The sequence below is a fragment of the Bos grunniens genome, chromosome 2 (assembly GCF_055505025.1).
Source record: "Bos grunniens cultivar Pamir isolate PY7600 chromosome 2, Bosgru_T2T1.0, whole genome shotgun sequence".
Lineage (NCBI taxonomy): Eukaryota > Metazoa > Chordata > Mammalia > Artiodactyla > Bovidae > Bos > Bos grunniens.
The window spans coordinates 57,303,630-57,320,418 of NC_141166.1; the positions used below are offsets into that span (position 1 = coordinate 57,303,630).

Below are 16,789 nucleotides of genomic sequence, written 5' to 3' on the forward strand. Positions count from 1 at the left end.
CTTGAGATCTATTTTAAAGTATGTGTATTACATTAAATATAATACGCACACGGTACTTTATTAAACAAATTAAAACCTCCTCTCAGTTTTTACATAAGATGATTGACATGAACCTGAGTTTGCATTGACTTTTTAAATTAAAATGATAAAGGAACAAAGAAGACAGCAGTTTAAAAAGGTGTTTGTAATTCCTGCTATTTAGCTATTTGGTATATTTTTGCCCTCTAAAAATGCTTTGGCATAGTTTCATTTTCCTGCACGTCCAGAGATTTTGTTTACTTTTTTAAAGTATTAAACTTATAGTCTGTTATAAATAATATCTGGTGTAAAGATTTTAAACATTCCTGGCATTGTCTGTAGGTTTGATGTTTTTCTCATCTTATGTTTAAACATAAAAATGTCACTCCTTATTTTTAAATAAGATCAATATCGTTTTCCTAAGTGTTGCCTTCTCTTACCCTGATTAAGGTAGGTTAGTGGAGGAGATGAGAGAAGAAACATTACTGAGAGAAGTCATAATGAGTACCATAAACAAATGAAAATCCTTTGGTCTTGGTGACCACCATAGCTGCCTCCAAGTGCAGAAATAATTTGGTATTTTAAAATGAATTTCAATACTGCTATAATGTGTTTTTAATTTTAAAATACATGTAAAATGTGACTATTGTCTTCATAGCAGCATCTAAAACCTACACCTCCTTGATGAGGTGAGGTATTACTTCCTGAGAAGTTATTGCACCCACACAAAAAGCTGCCATTTTTTTTTCTCCAAAGATGCTCTAAGCCAGAAAGCTGTGACCCTCTTAAAAGGCATTGAGTGCTGGGGGAAAAAAAACAGTATAATAGAAGAATCACTAGGTTAGATGTAAATGGGCAGGTTAGATTCAACTGTTGTTTGAGCTATCAGGGAATGGTGGTATAAGCTTGAATTCTGGCCTCATAGCAAATATGACCATTCTCATCTCCCTGTCTGCAGTACTTGTATCTAGGAAATATCAAGTTTTTTCATAATAAACATCAAGAGTGTATTTCTCCAGGGAATGAAGTACAATAGATAAATGCCCTGCCTAGCTGGTTATGTTTGTATTTCTATGTATTTGATCATTATAAGAAGTCACTGAGTAGATCCTGGTAAAGGGATGTTTGTGTGTTTTAAGAGTATTTCTGGTATGATGTTTTATAAGCACAGAACCTTTATGTACCACTTAGGACAAATTTCTCCCTTTTCAGGAAAGTGTTCTCTGAAGTGGCAGTAAATAGTATTAAATGATGGAAGTCTATTTGTTGTCTGTAAGCTGAAATGGAATATTAGGTCTTAATTGAACAAAGCACTCCTTTCACATCTGACTATCCCAAGAAAAAACCAGAAATGGTTTTGAAAGCTCTGGTACTTTAAGATGCTGTGCCCAGAGTAAGGGGTGTTTACTTAAGTGGCTTCTGCTTAGTAAGATTCATTTATTAGTTCACCAGATATATGTTGAGCACCTGCCATGGCCTAGGCACTATTCTAGATGTTTGGGAAACTAAATTGGCAAAGTAAACCAGACAAAGATCTCTGGTTTTGTGGAACTTATGATGGTCTGAGATACTGGATCGTGTATCTAGTACAAACATCTTACCTATTAAAACTTAAGAAAGCTTTTGTGAAGCAAACATAGCCAAAAGTTATGAATAATTTAAAGGTTATACAAAAATATACATAATTTCAAAGTAATGGCATTCATCCAAGAAAGGGTGAGTAGAGATTTTGGATGTCTCTTCTAGTTGTAAAATGTCCCTAATATAGACAAACTGTTTGACTGTTATAGCAAGCAAAGCAGATTACTTTGTGACAAACAACTTTGATTGTTGAAAATGGACAGCCATGGCATTTGTGGTGTTTATGTACCTTCTCTGTGGTTAGAAGACCATGTGACCCTGAACCAGGGTTTTCTGGCTCTGGGAGTGAATGCCATTCCATACATGGATGGACCAGGTAGACCCCAGTGTGGCAGCACTGAGTTCAGTTCCCCCAATACACAGCAAGACATTTGTGAAAATACCCTCTCTTTTCATTAAAAGAGGTTCAAACCCTCCTAGTGAAAGATTTCAATGTAGCAAATATTTACTGAGCACCTCCTGTGAAAGGATAGTGTTAGCTTCTAAGAGGACTAGAAACATGCCTGTGGGTCTTCTCACCTTCAGGGATGAAGTGCTTACAGAATTTTCATCCTAATCGTTGCAGTAACTCTACTGCAGTAGTTTCTGCAGTAACTACTACTGGCATAGTACCTGGGTCCATAGGAGGCATGAAAAATGCCTATATGTAGTTCCTATGTTCAGTGGAGTTCCCAACCCAGTGATGTAAGAGAAAACCTTTTTTTTAAAAGAATCATTTTTGGTTTTTTGATACGTGTATTTATTAAGCTGTAAAAAGCAACACTACCTGATTTCAATTAAAATAAATATTTTTCAATTTCAGAATACTTACAACTTACAGTTTTAAGATTAGATTCACTTTGGGAGGTTCTGGAAGCAAATACATTCATAGCTGTACAATCCCCAGAAAGAATCTAAATCCAGCATTAGGTCATTCAGTTCCTGCCAGGCAGATAACAGCATCAAATGGTCAATAGCTGATCCAGTTCTGCAGCTAAAGGGCAGGATGGGCAGCAGTGGGGTACAGCACATGACACTCAGATATGAGATCATTAGAATGGAGACCAGCAAAAACAACAGTGTATACAAAGCTTTAAAGAAACACCACCATATAGAGCTCTGTGGTACCGAAAAAGCACATATGATCCTAAAGCCAGAATAAAAAGATCTTTGGAGCATAGTGATGGCAGCAGTTAACAGCACAGTTGAAAGTATTTCAGTCAAATGTGTTCATTATTATTACCAGCCAATAGCAAATAGCCAGAGCAAGACCCAGCCTACAGTCATAAATAACATCATGTGTAAATAAGGGCACATTTAACTAAACAACAAAGATTGCACAGAATAGTTTTGATCTGAGAAAAGATGAAAATGCTTTGTTCCCAAGTAACAGAACAAAAATGCTCAAAATCATTGGCAGTCTTCGTCACATAACTGAACTATCTTAATGTTTCATTTAAATCACACAGAGCAGGCTGCTGTTGGAGCAATTATTTCAAATCATTTCAATTACAGAGTGTCTACCCCATGATATCTTTGGGAATAATGCTGTTCCTCTGCAGCATTTTACAAATACTACCTATCTACATGTCTGATAGACCCATGGGGTAGGAACGCCCACCCACCATACTCCACACAGAAGCACAGACTTGAGAATGGCTTCGTGCCTGATGCAGCTCCATCAAGGAACACCCACCATGTTCCACCTACCGAGGTGCTGCCTAGGCAATAAGGGACAATGGCAGAAGTTACTGATTTAGACTGGGAGCAGTAATTCAAACACCTGGAGGCTGCTTGAGTGGGAATAGGAACCACTGGGCATGATAAAGCCTGGAAGCAGCAGTGTGTGCTGACAGAAAGGGGAAGAAAAAGGAATTTATTATATTAACATAACAGCCAGCATTCATGTAGCTGAGGACTCTGCTCATTTCACTAAATACAGCTTCAGAGAAGTCCATTTGTGTGTGTGTGTGTTTAATTTCAGAAATCCTCATTAACATACCCTTTTATACCTCTGAGGTATGACAGGATAATGTATATGTGCAGTTCCTCCCCAGGACAAATGATGGATTTTGATTTAAAATGAAATAGCCTTTTCTTATTATTATACTGTAAAGTCCACCAAAAATATACAGTAGAAAATCAGGAGAAAATGGGAACGATCTAGTGATCCCCTAAACAGAATAGATACCTTGATGCAGACTTTTAATGACAGGTTTTAAAACAAATGTTATTTGTAGCAGTTCCCATACCTTCATAATAACTTTGGTAGCTTAGAACATGTCTGAATTTATCCTGAAAGGTGAAAAATATCTTGTTAAAGAGCTGTCGGAGCACATCCCTTCCTTTTATTGGCTGACGAATTGGAATAATTTGTATTTAGCTTAGTAATCTGTCTCTGGTTCAACTCCTGTAGACAAATGGCATAGTTACAGCTCGGATGCCAAATACAGGAGGCATTTTCTGTTTTATTGTGGAAAACATGAAAACTGCATAGTATGCCAGCACCCACTTTCCCAGCTAAAGGAAAGAGGCAAAGAGCTAAATGTCTGGGAAAAGAAGCTGGTCTAAGGGGATGTAGAAAAAGGAAATTCTTTCCAAAATATTTTAACTACATTCACACATAACGTTTTGGTCACCAAACATACCTTAAACAGATTCCCTGATAAAGTCTAATTAGAATTGGTCTATCCTACTAACAGTTGTTAACTATTATAATTTTTAGAGTCACATCATGAAGCTAGGGTGATGGGAGACATTTTAAACACATAACCATAAGTGCATATAGTTGTTCACTCAAACTAAATCTGTATTTGAAGTCATGAAAATTACACTGTCTAAAGGTAGCCTTGACCCATTTGGACAGACTGTACAATAGAGTTTAATTTATAAATGCATATCAGCAGATCATCACCATAAACTGTAAAATTCACAAAATACACAAAAATCATGAAGACCACATAGTAAAGCTAGCATTGATAAATGTATCTTTTACATCAAATTATACAATGCACGAGGTAAAGATTGCTCACATTATGGAGGGAGATTGTTTTATTTCTATTTTTTCCCAAAGAGATCAGATTTGTCCTGTGTGCACAATGAAGAAACTCCAGTAACACTGAAATGACCAATGTAAAATATACATCACTACCAGATAGGAATACACACGTTCTTCATAATCATTTTCCACAATTACATAGGTAAGTGATTTAAATCTTGGGCTTAAGACTATTATAACAGTCCATCGAGATTCTTATGGACCGTTTGATTCTCCTTTCCGTTGTCGGAATCTCCTTGAGGCGTGTACTGGACTTGGTATTCCTGCAGGATTTTAAATACGTCGTGGTGCCCAAAGTGCAGCGCTTCGTCCATGGGAGTGTTATTCCACCTAAACAAGTAGCACGGCACAGACAGGGTCATTAGGGAATTTCTGTACAAAGATGATAATCTTAGATTTTAAATGCAGGTTAAAGGGCCATTCAAATTTAGCTATTTACACAGTATTACAAGTAATATTGAAAAAAATGCAGAAAGAGATTTATAATCCAAAAAGTGATCTCCAAGCAAGTTGGGATATGGGGAGGAAGAGAAAAACCATCTTCTGCAAAATGGTCTTGTTCATACTAAGTGTTTATGGAGGGGAAATTCTAGTGTTGACAGGTAAGAGAGATTCCTCTACTATTCCTGAATTTTACCTTCATGAAAAGCCTAAGGGATCACTCTTTAAATCCAATGTTCAAAGAAAACTCAGCTGTGTAACATCCATCACCCTAGCCTTTGACAGAAAATTTGTGTTCCTGTCAATGTAAAATCACAGTGAATCTCCACAAAGTCTGGAAATAACCATGGTCTTATTAGAGCTCAAATATACATTGGAGGAACAAGACTGGCCTCAGAGGAACTGACATTTCATCATCTGTGGTAAGGATGGGACTTTAGGGACTCAATTGGACCCACTCTACAACCAGAAGAGCTACTCTTTCCACAGGAAGTGTGCTTCTCTGGGCTGTGCTCTTTCGAGTCCTATAGATGAAGACTACTGAAGATGAGAAACGAAGAGCTGCCAGCAGTGGTTCATCAGCTAATTAGCCTTTTGGAAGAGGAGTCAACACTGTATAACTGTGACAACCCAAGTAAATGACAGAGCATGATAATTACCTCCCTAGTTCCTCACAAACTATTAAGTTTCTCTTCCATCCTCTCCCTACTATTATGTCACTTAACTTCTCCGTGGCTGGTAGGCTCTCTGATTCCATTTTTTCTCACAAGCTTCTGCTTTTCCTTCTTTCTTTGTTCTTAACCTTTTACCTTCTCAGTGGGGTCCCAATGTGGAACTAAAAGTTTTTTAAGTAATCTCATTTAAAAATATTTTTGAATAGTTTGGGAGCCTGTTCTTCATTTTTAAAATCAGGTAAGTAACCTTTTATATGTAAGTAACATTTAACACAAACGTGCTTCTCAAAAGAACTGCTGAATTAAGTTGCCTTTTACTTCTACGTTAGCCCTCATTAAGTTAGGGAGTCAGTGACCTGAAACAGGGTGATGGGGTAACTTTTCAATCATTTACAGCATATAATTACCTGTCTTTCTGGGAAAACTATTATCTCTCTCTCTTTTTTTTACTGACTCTTGTTTTCCATGAAGTAATGCAAAATATCAATTCTATACACTAAATTTGCTCAAGCCTGTTTTACCAATTTGAGGTGATACTGATTCTGTGAAATAGAGAAACAAAGATGTGTTCATCTAGCTTACATTCTCAAAACGTTGAATAACCAGTTACCACGTTCATTACTGAGCTAACTTTTGCCTCTCAGATGGATGCTTCTGCTTTCACATTCTTAGAGGTTGATTTAGGGCAAAAACCAAAACAACATTTTGATTCTTAAATATGCAAAGCATAGTAAATATTTCCAGCCTGTGTTAAACGGTGTTTTACTTGGGATTATAAATACAGGGGGCAAGGAGAAAACACCCTCTTCAGTTCCTTGCTCTGAAGAAAGAGCTGGTGTGGACATTACATTTGGGGATAAATGAGGAACTGTCTCCCGAACATGAGGTTTTAGAATACTACCAATAAAGATCATGATTTTGGGTAATCAGAGCATTACCAAGTTGCTAACAGTTCTCAGACACCGATGTCATAACTTGCCTGCATTTCCTGCAAGCTGAACTAATAAAACCCAAACCACTGATTTGAAAAATAGTAAAACCTTACTGAAACAGAAAGATCTAATAGCTAGAAAATAATCAACTTGCTCCACAAAGTTACTTTATATAGTCCTCAAAGATCTAATCCAAACTCCTAATCACATGTATCAAACCTCTCCCACCAAATATTTTTTTTCCATTCTTCTAAGCCTTTATTCTCCTTACTCACTGACTCACCCAGTTATGTAACTCCAGTTATATAACATGCCAGTGTATTAGTGCAGGATTTACTTCAAGTGTGTGTATACCTAAGCTGCATTCTTAACCCTCTCCTGACCATCCACCTTGTGAACAGGATTTACTGCAGGATGAATGTCAAGTTGCCATGTGGACCAGGAAGAAGAGGAGAGGAGCAGAACATATCCCAGGCTGATCCCTCCACTCTAGATAGACTGCCCCTCTCTTCCTTCTGTGCCCTCAAATCTCATCTCTTCCCCAAAGCACTGGTTAAAATTCAACTTCCGTGAAGCTTTCTAAAACTGACTACAAGCAAATCCAGGAATTTCAACAAACTCCAATAGAGTTCTGGAACAGTAATCTCCTTACACATTTTAATATACCCCTGCAATGTTTATCTTGTCTGCCTGGGGTAGTCAAAAGCCCCATGAGGACAAAACTCCTATTTTATCTTAACAAACACCAAAACTTGTTTTCTCACACAATATACTCACTGACAGACTAACCAAGATAATTCTGAGAGAACTCCCTTAGGTAAACAAGAGGATCTAGGAGAAAGAATGATCTACTGAATAGAAACAAGGTTTTGTTTGTTGCCTTTATAAGGCTTCAAAGCAAGTTCATCTCCAACATACACAATGTGGATTTAAATACACCCATCATTTAACTTTTATAGCCCTGTATGATAAAAAGCCTGGCCTGCCAATGTTAGAAAGTAACACGAGGGCTCACCTGTCCTTGGGGAAAGGATTTACTTTGCAGGCTTCCAGCAGAAATTTAACAACTTCAACATGACCTACAGCCAAAGTAAAACAAGCAGGTTTTAGTGTTAAGTAGAAATTAAGTTTGAAAAAAAAAAAAAAAATGAGTGGTTCATATATTACCCTCTGCAGCAGCTACGTGGAGTGCCGTTCTAGAATCGTAGTCTCGCTGTTCCATGTCCATGGCTGACAAAGCAAACCTGAAAATTTGTAAGCATAGCTGTTATATTAATTCGCCTCTAACATTTCCTCCATCAGTTCAACTGAAGGTCCTGTGAGAAAGGTGTCATCCTTCACTAGGCTCACTAATGGACACCCTGTTCAACTAGAACATGATGCCTTAGGTAAATGCCACTTCCCCGCTCTTCTTTAGCTTTTGCTCTTTTTGAGTAAGAAGAAACATTCACCATCTCAAGTTTACAGTCCTCTGTGACCTTTCCAGAATGGGGATCTGCAGATCAAGTGTTCCTATTTGCCCACCTCCCTCACCTCCAAAGATGGAGAGTGTGGGTAGATGGGGATTGAGAAGGCATTGTCCAATTCCAGTAAAACACTAATATCAATTGGCCAGATTTGTTGAACAGTTACCACTTGGGAAAACAGAGGACTGGGCTTTTCTAGGAAGTAGAAAAAGAAAGACTACAGCAAGACTAAGGCACTGGAAGGGGAAACTTAATATAACTTTGGATTATTTTTATTAGAGGGAAATGTAAGTGAAACTTTAGCTTTAAAATGGCCCTCTCCCCAGAATCAATTTCATAAACATCTGTACACCATATGCTACCCTGTTGACATACCTTCGAAGTGCAGACACATCTCCAGTATATGCAGCAAACAAAAGGTTTATCACTGACTTTACCTGTGAAAAAAAGAGAGTTCAGGCATCCAGAGGAAAATCAATACGTAGAATGCACACCTGTCACCAGTAAGTGATTTCCATGTGCTTTGAACACTTCAGTGGGGTCACACACACAAATTTATCACAAGGATACTGCTGTAAGCAAAAAGAAGGCATGTGTGTGATTTTTCTTTTTTCATAAAGGATTATGAGGGGAAATCCAACATTAAAGATACATTAGGGAAAGAATGGAATGCTATCATTGGCACAAAAGAATGGAAACTTGTGACCTGGAAAACACACAGTTGGGACAACTGAAAACTGGAACCTTTTTCATTTAGAATGTCTCAGTGCTGGGAGCTGACTTGTATACTCATAAAATTCCTATCACATCACTGTTAAAAACTCAGTCATGCTATATAAATGTCTAATTCCTGCCAACAATCCCTGTCCTCACCAATCACTGGTTTCTTTGGAAATCTTCAGAGACAACATTTGGTATTAATCATCTCAAACTGTAAGAACAGGACTTCCCTGGAAAAGCAGTATTCCGTTCAATGCCCAGGGAGTACAAATGGGGGCAGGGTGACATTCCCAAAGCCTGTGACTCTGTCTCAGCCCAAAGGTGGATAAATTCCCAAAATACTAAGTCACTGACATGGAGTGCTTGTAGACATCAAAGTGTATCTTTTAATATTATCCACTTTCTTGTCATTAATTAAGGGAAAGGCTAGTTACCTTAAAAGGCCATTGGATTTTGGTCTCTTTCATAAAGACTTTATCCAACACTGTTTTTGAGAAACCTAACTACTGAATGCACACTGTTTGTAAATAGTTCATAAATCCCCACTTTTGTCTTAAACTTACAACTTCAACATTCATACAGATGATCCAACTGACACTGGACTCAATGGTAGAAAACAGTTGACCTGTTGGAATGGTAAGTAACCCAGCGATCCCATACCCTGGGAGCTGTGTTTTCTAGATTTTAACCTGGACAGGCCACCTTTCCACTACAGCTTCCCTTTCCTACAACCTGTGAACTCTTAAACTGGAACGAATTATTGCAGGACTTCTCTAATTCAGCATTTTCAAAATGTTTTCTAGTAGAAACTAGTCCAAAGGTACCATGAAAAAAGGGTTCCATGGTTAGCTATTTTCTTAAAATACTAAATTCCTTCTTAGAGATTCATGTGCATATGAAAAGCTCTGTAAAGTTCTGCAGAACAGGAACTTAACCAGCTGAGCATACACCCCACCTATAAATTTTACTAGTAGTTACTAAGATCACTCCAGAAAACCTTACTCTTAACTCTTTCAGTCTATTTGCTTCCCTTCCAGCTACTCTTTACTACTCCTACCCAGCTTGCACTATGTCAACCTACTAACATCAAGTCCAGAACAGTTTTCAAATGTGTGTGTGTGAGGTAGGGTGGAGAGAGGATAGTTTAAGATAATCACCCAGAAGGTTTTAAAAGTATATGTAAGCTTGTCTCTTCCTATTGCAATCATCCTATTCCCACACCTCAATTTGATATAATTTGAAAAAAGTTTCCAGGTGATTCTGATATGCACTCCTACAGGTTATGAACCACTGTTCCAGGTGCCCTTCTGTCTTAATTGGACAATTTGTAATTCTCAATTCCCTCGTGCTCTTGGGCCCACAGAAAAACATGATGGGACTATTACAAATGATTCTCCATCATTTCTAACCAGTCTTTCATCGCTGCTTCACCATTTTTTCCCCCTTATTGGTTCTTTCATACTTTCTTCAGATCTTTAATTCCAACGGTGACCCCATAACAGATGACCCTAACCACAACTTTATTAAAGATGATAAATTTTCACCTCTCCTTCCTCTGTTGTGCAAAATACTGGCTTAGAGTATCTATGCTCTCTTCTGTCCCTCCACTGGTTCCCTTATCTTTGCCTTAATCAGACACGACCATCCTATTTTGAAAAACCAATACACAACCCCACTGTTACCTCCTTTCAGTGCATATTTTCTGAAAGTATATTTTTAATTCCCTGCAAATTACCTTCACACCTACTATTCCCTCTCAGTAGTACTCTCAAACTTTAGCAGCCTCCCTCAGCCTGGATTCTTTCTGATCTCTCCAACACGCCCCGCCCTCACTTCTTTTCTTCCATCAGGCTGATTACCAGGTTCTTCCCCACGTTGGCCGCTCTGCAGTCATTTCCCACTTTTCACTGCCTGGTAACACTCCAAAAGTGGTCTCCACCTTCTTGCTTTTCACTGTAATTTCCCTCAAATGTGTTTCATATATCCCTCTGGGCAGAATGACTTCCCAGTCTGCATCTGGGAAGTAATCTAAATCTTTGTTCTCAAACCTGAATTCTAGAGCTCCACTTGCTTGTCATGCTGTCACTTCAAACTCAAAAACAGCAAACCTGTCTGCATCCCTGATGACTCCTTACCTGGCCTCCACAAGTCCATATCCATCTGTCTACTTGACATTGCCTCTAGGATGTTTAATATGCATCTCAGACTTCAGCTCAAGATGGAACTTGATTTCCACCACCTTCCCTCACCTCAAGTCAGCTTCTCTTCCCGAGTCCCTCAGATGACACTACAATTCACCCAGTTGCTCAGGCCAAAGATAGTTATGATTCAGGGCTGCTGCACTGGATAGCATGCACTGAGCCCCCCCACAAGTATGCCTGGCCAAGCAGGGGTACTCAGCCTGTGCTCTTCTCCCCCAGCTGTGGGACCCAGCGCCCAGGTATGTCTATGGGAGGAAGGGAGCCCTCCTTAAACAAACATGCTGAGGGTCTGCACAAGAGGCAGAACTAGCTTTCTCTAACTTCCACAAACCAACCACATAAACTCTGTGGGTATTCCTAGATTCTACTTCACATAACCCACACCTAGCTCAAATAATTTTGCTCTACCTCCAAACTATATCTGGACTTCCACCACCTCCATTACTATCACCCTAGGCTCTGAGTCACCACCTTCTCTCACCTGGAGGACTACCTCCTAACTGTTTCCACGTGTTCAACTTGGCTGCCACAGGGATCTTTTGAAACCACGCATGGCACTTCCCGGAGAAGGCAATGGCACCCCACTCCAGTACTCTTGCCTGGAAAATCCCATGGATTGAGGAGCCTGGAAGGCTGCAGTCCGTGAGGTCGCTGAGGGTCGGACACGACTGAGCGACTTCAATTTCACTTTTCACTTTCATGCACTGGAGAAGGAAATGGCAACCCACTCCAGTGTTCATGCCTGGAGAATCCCAGGGATGGGGAAACCTGGTGGGCTGCCATCTATGGGGTCACACAGAGTTGGACACGACTGAAGTGACTTAGCAATAGCAATAGCAAAACGGCACTCCCAGTGACTTTCCATCAAACTGAGAATAAAATCCAAACTCTCTGGCATGGCTTTCAGGACACTACATGCCCTACTCCCTGGATACACTGTGCATCTTGTTCCCTACATTGCTGCCCCTTGCAGCTGTCTCCAGCCAGGTGGTGGTCTTGCTGGTCCTAGGGGTGGTCAGGCCTACATGTGCAGTGGTGCTGCCGGGGACACTCTTTCCCCAGGTGGTGAGAAGGCTCCACTCCTCACTTCACTCAGGTCTCTACTCAAATGTTATCTCACCCACCCTAAAACACTGCCTATCCCTTACCTTACTTCTCTCTTCAGAGGACTTATTCTCTCTCTCACACACATAGAGGTTTCTTGTCTCCCTCACTAAACAAAAGGTCCACCTGGGCAGAGACCCTGTATTTTCCCTTCCTCGTTATAGCCCAGTGCCTATTACATGTAAGTACTCATTTGACTCAACACACTGTGCGAGTTAAACTTACCCAATGCTATATATCAATTGTATTTCAATTAAAAAAGTGTTGACCAACTAAATTAATATTCTCTCCCAAGGCAAATACTCAAATTGCTACCCCCATTTTGATTTAATTGTAATCATTATTGATTCTTCTACCTCCTTGACTTCTACTTCTTAAATATCAGTACATTTATTTAGTCCTCCTAACCAGTGCCTCTGCTTCTAGTCCTTTCGCCCTCCAAAACTTTCACAAATGTCTAATCATCTTCTCAAAACTTTGCTGTGATCACTAAATGTTTCTCAGCAAGGGAGTATTAAAAGAAGTTCCCAAATCATTCCTGATAATTTAAATTCATTAGCTTTGCATTTAAGATTCTTCAGTGTAGCTGGCTGTCTCTTGCAAACTCAACAGAGTAAAACTGGTCTGTTTTACTATCTTTGTTTCTATCTTATGCCTGTGCCCCTTTCATTGGAACATAGAGATTTCTAATCAAATCCTTCCCTTTCTTCAAGGGCAAGCTTGAAAGCCCCAACCCCAAGCATCCCATCTAGCATCTACTACCCATGTAGCTTGTTGCTGGTTACCCACACAGGGCTTTGTGACAGCATGTGCCAAGGAGTAATTGTAATCAGTTAGATACCTCTGCTCCTACTAAACTACAGTATTGCTATACATACTAATTTCCTGAAAGCATCTTTTCTCCACCCATTTCTCACTGTGGTGTTATTCTTAACACCTTCTCTATAAGACCAATTTCTTAATTGTAATTAATTGTAATGCCAATTTCTTAAATCAGAAGTCATCTCTTTCCATTATATCTGCCTCACCATGGCACTATCACATTTAGTGTATGTGTTTCTCATCTCCCCCACTACTCAAGAGTAATCCAGAATTCCAATGAGCATACCAGTCATATGCTAACTACCCACTGTTCTTATTCTTTAACATTTATTATCCTAAGCAATAAACCCTTGATGTATTTCAGTGGCTGTCTGTATGAACCACATCCTTTTAAAATTCTGAATTTAGACCAAGCAAGTCTGAAGATATTTTATTTATGTAATAGGTACCACTTATTCACTTATTTAATATTTCCAAAGTGCTAAAAGAAAATTTATTTTGTTTTTAAATCTGGCTGTGCTGTATGGCTTGCAGGATCTTAGTTTTCTGACCAGGGATTGAACCCTTGTCCTCTGCAGTGGAAATGCAGAGTCCTAACCACTGGACCACCAGGGAATTCCTGAAAATTCCTTATTAATAAGGCCCAAGAAAGGCTGATTTTAGAGTATAATCAATTTCTTGAGGGTATGCTACTAAGACTTTATTCACAAGCGTGTTTCAGCTCAGAGGGAAATATAAAACAAGTGTCATTCACACCGAGAGAAAAACACTAGGAGGCACAATGGACACCAATTAAAACTGGAAGTACAAACACTTCTTTAGCAAATAACCACCTATATTTTTAAGGTTTGCATAAATGAGGTATGAGTAGAATGCCAAGAAAGAAAATGCAACAGCTTTACTGTATTGAGACAGCAGATGGAGTATTATTTCCCTTAGGGACATGCTTCGTGGTCTGTTAAAAGCATTCCATGAATTCTCCTCAAACGGACATACTCTAGAAAGGCTACTATGACAAACCAAACTAGAGGAGGAGGACATCCTATAAGATGACTCATCCAACTCTAAGCCAACTGCTGTGAAGGATGCAGGTGTACTAACCATTGATCAAGCCTCATTCTAATTTCACAACGGATACCTGAGTTATGTAAATTTTAAAATACCTGTCAAGAAGGCCAGGGTTCAGAAAACAGTGAATTAAATAACAGTTAACTGCCAGAGGCATGGAACCTGTTCTTCGACGAATCATTCTTCAGTACAAAGAAACACAGCTTATATAGCAGAACAGTGGTCCATATAAATCAAGGACTGTTTCATGTATGCCTCCCCCTAGTAAAAAGAAACTTCACTTGGGCAGGCAGCCACTAAAAATTTAGAAATTAAATGCTAAGTTCTCCTTTCATATTGCAGACTTTCCAGCACTACTACATTTTCCTTATCAAATATCTTTTCTCAGAACCTGCCAGAATCAGACAACCTTCTTAGTTTATTTGTACAAAGTTATGACAAGAGTGGAACAAAAATGTTACAGTTCACATGAGTTCATTTAACACAGGCATGCTTGGCATATCAAAATCATACATTTTCCCAAAAAACCTAGAAGCAGTTATAGATTCTATCAATTTTACAAGCCTAAAACATGACATTCCTCTCTTCAGTCCTATCATTCTATTTATTTTGAGCCTATTTAAAAGCTGAATTGTCTGACTTTTGTGTCTTCCAAATACCCTGATTCTGTACAAGTAGCAATTATGAGAATTACATAAGCATATTACTTTGTATTTATATAGTGCATGACTTTGAAAAAGTAAATATTAAAAAATTATAATTGTTTTCAAACATCTCTGATGGGCTGGTTTGTAAAATATTATTATAGATAAACTGGTATTTATTACTACCACTGAGGTTAAAGGCCTTGGCTCAAGGCCATATAGCACATGAATTAGTAATGTAGCTGGGATACATTCCTAACTGTGTACAAGTAGACCATGATAATGTGAATCCTTACACACAGACTGTTATCCAAAGGATACAAGTCAACTAAGAGACTAATCAGCAACCCAGTTTTAACCCAAAAAGATTCTTTGCTAAATACTGGAAAGAAGGGAGGAAACATGGAAGAGTAGGAGCAGAGATGGGAAAGGAGATGATGAGGGAGGGAGGGAAGACTGATATCACTAGCATGACACTTTACTCCAAGTATTTTATTTCCAATTCTATTACCAACCACAAAAACTGTGGTTTAGCCTTTTTTTTTTTTTTAACTCTGTCTTCATACAGAGAACAAATTCACCCTTCTGGAAAGGCTTTAATGGAAAAAGCAGGTAACTGAAAATCCATCCTTCTGTTGCTACCACGTTTGGTTTGATGTAAGCTGCTCTCTTGTTTCTAGCTCACTACAGTATCTGTTGCTGTGGAACAGATACTCTTCTCCATCTGTTAAATAAACCATCATCACTCCACCTCCAATTTTGTTTTAAAAGTTTACTTCCAACTTGGCCTTTTATAGCCTCTAAATGAAAATAAATTTTCAGCCTTCTTTCATAAATATTTTTAAGGTCAGGTTAAAAAATACAAGCCTGCTATATAGTGTAGCTGAGGAAAAACTTTAAGTTTCCAGCAAATGTAAATTAATCACTTGCTGACGAGGGTAGAAATATAAACCATTACAACATGTATGTGATCAAAGATATTCTCTTTCCCTTACTGCTGAGTTTATTTAACATTCATATGCACGTGTAAAATAAAATTATAGGCTGAGTATGAGGCCATATGTTCCTAAGCTTTCCAATGACTTATTCAGACACATTTATTAATATATAGTTGGCCTTCCATATCCATGGGTTCCGCATATGTGGATACAGAGGGCTGACTATCTGCAGTGGGACAAGGAGGAATCCTGGAAACAATCTCCGAGGACACCAAGAGACAACTGTTACTATATACAGAGACAGAACTAATCCAACTGACAGGATCAGAGGATCAGAGAAAATCCTTCATGTAACAGCTCTGTAATTTCCTGACCATATTTCCAAATTTCTACACAAATGCAGGAGATTCTCATACCATAATTTTAGTAGAGAAGAATAAACTACAAATTTTACTCTAAAAAAAAAAAAAAGATTATAGAAATTTCACTTACAAAATATAACCTCAAAATGGCAGCTCCAAACACTGCATTTTTGCTCTTGATCAGTCAAGTGATAAACTCTCAACATATTATTTTCAAAATTTCTCAATGAGGAGAATAATTTGAAGTAATTTTACTTACCCTTAAACTAAGAAGTCACAATTATATCAAAGAAATCTAATGACCCATGAAGACAAAATAATTAGGATTATGTTATTTATAGCAAAATAGCTAATACGTAGCACCTACTCTCCCTCGACTGAAATAAGTGCTTTAAAGTGTTATTGTCCTAGTATTATTCAAAGGAACTTGAGCAAGGGAATAGTGTTGGCAAGTGGCAGAATGAGGGCTCAGGCCCAGACTGCCTGACGCCAGGGTCAGTGTTCTTTCAACCTCTACTCAGTATTCACTGGGCCAAGAGATTTCCTGACAACACCTGAGATGAGATTTCCTCACCAATATGGAACCAAGACTAAAATATGTTGTGACAGAAAATCAGAAAATAGCAACTAAGGAGCAATTTATAGAGAAATCAGAGATACTAATTTTCTGTTGAGGTACTTTTTTTTTTTTTTTTCAACTGAAGACAAAATAAGGGAACAA

General features: G+C 38.5%; 1 protein-coding gene across 8 annotated transcripts in view; it reads right to left on the minus strand.

Annotated features, from left to right (window-relative positions):
• Positions 1-2,374: 2,374 nt before the first annotated feature.
• GLS (glutaminase) overlaps positions 2,375-16,789 on the minus strand; it is a 90,215-nt gene continuing 75,800 nt past the window's right edge. For 7 of the 8 annotated variants that reach the window (XR_015144770.1, XR_015144773.1, XM_086348762.1 and 4 more), the window contains 4 exons: positions 8,585-8,646; positions 7,911-7,987; positions 7,759-7,822; positions 2,375-5,026 (listed from right to left, as the gene is read on the minus strand). Coding sequence is in view for 5 of the 8 variants with exons in the window: in XM_086348762.1 (XP_086204888.1) it covers positions 4,870-5,026; positions 7,759-7,822; positions 7,911-7,987; positions 8,585-8,646 (360 nt within the window). In the remaining 3 variants the exon portion in view is untranslated. The remainder of the gene's footprint in view (positions 5,027-7,758; positions 7,823-7,910; positions 7,988-8,584; positions 8,647-16,789) is intronic. The other variant, XR_015144776.1, reaches the window with a different exon arrangement.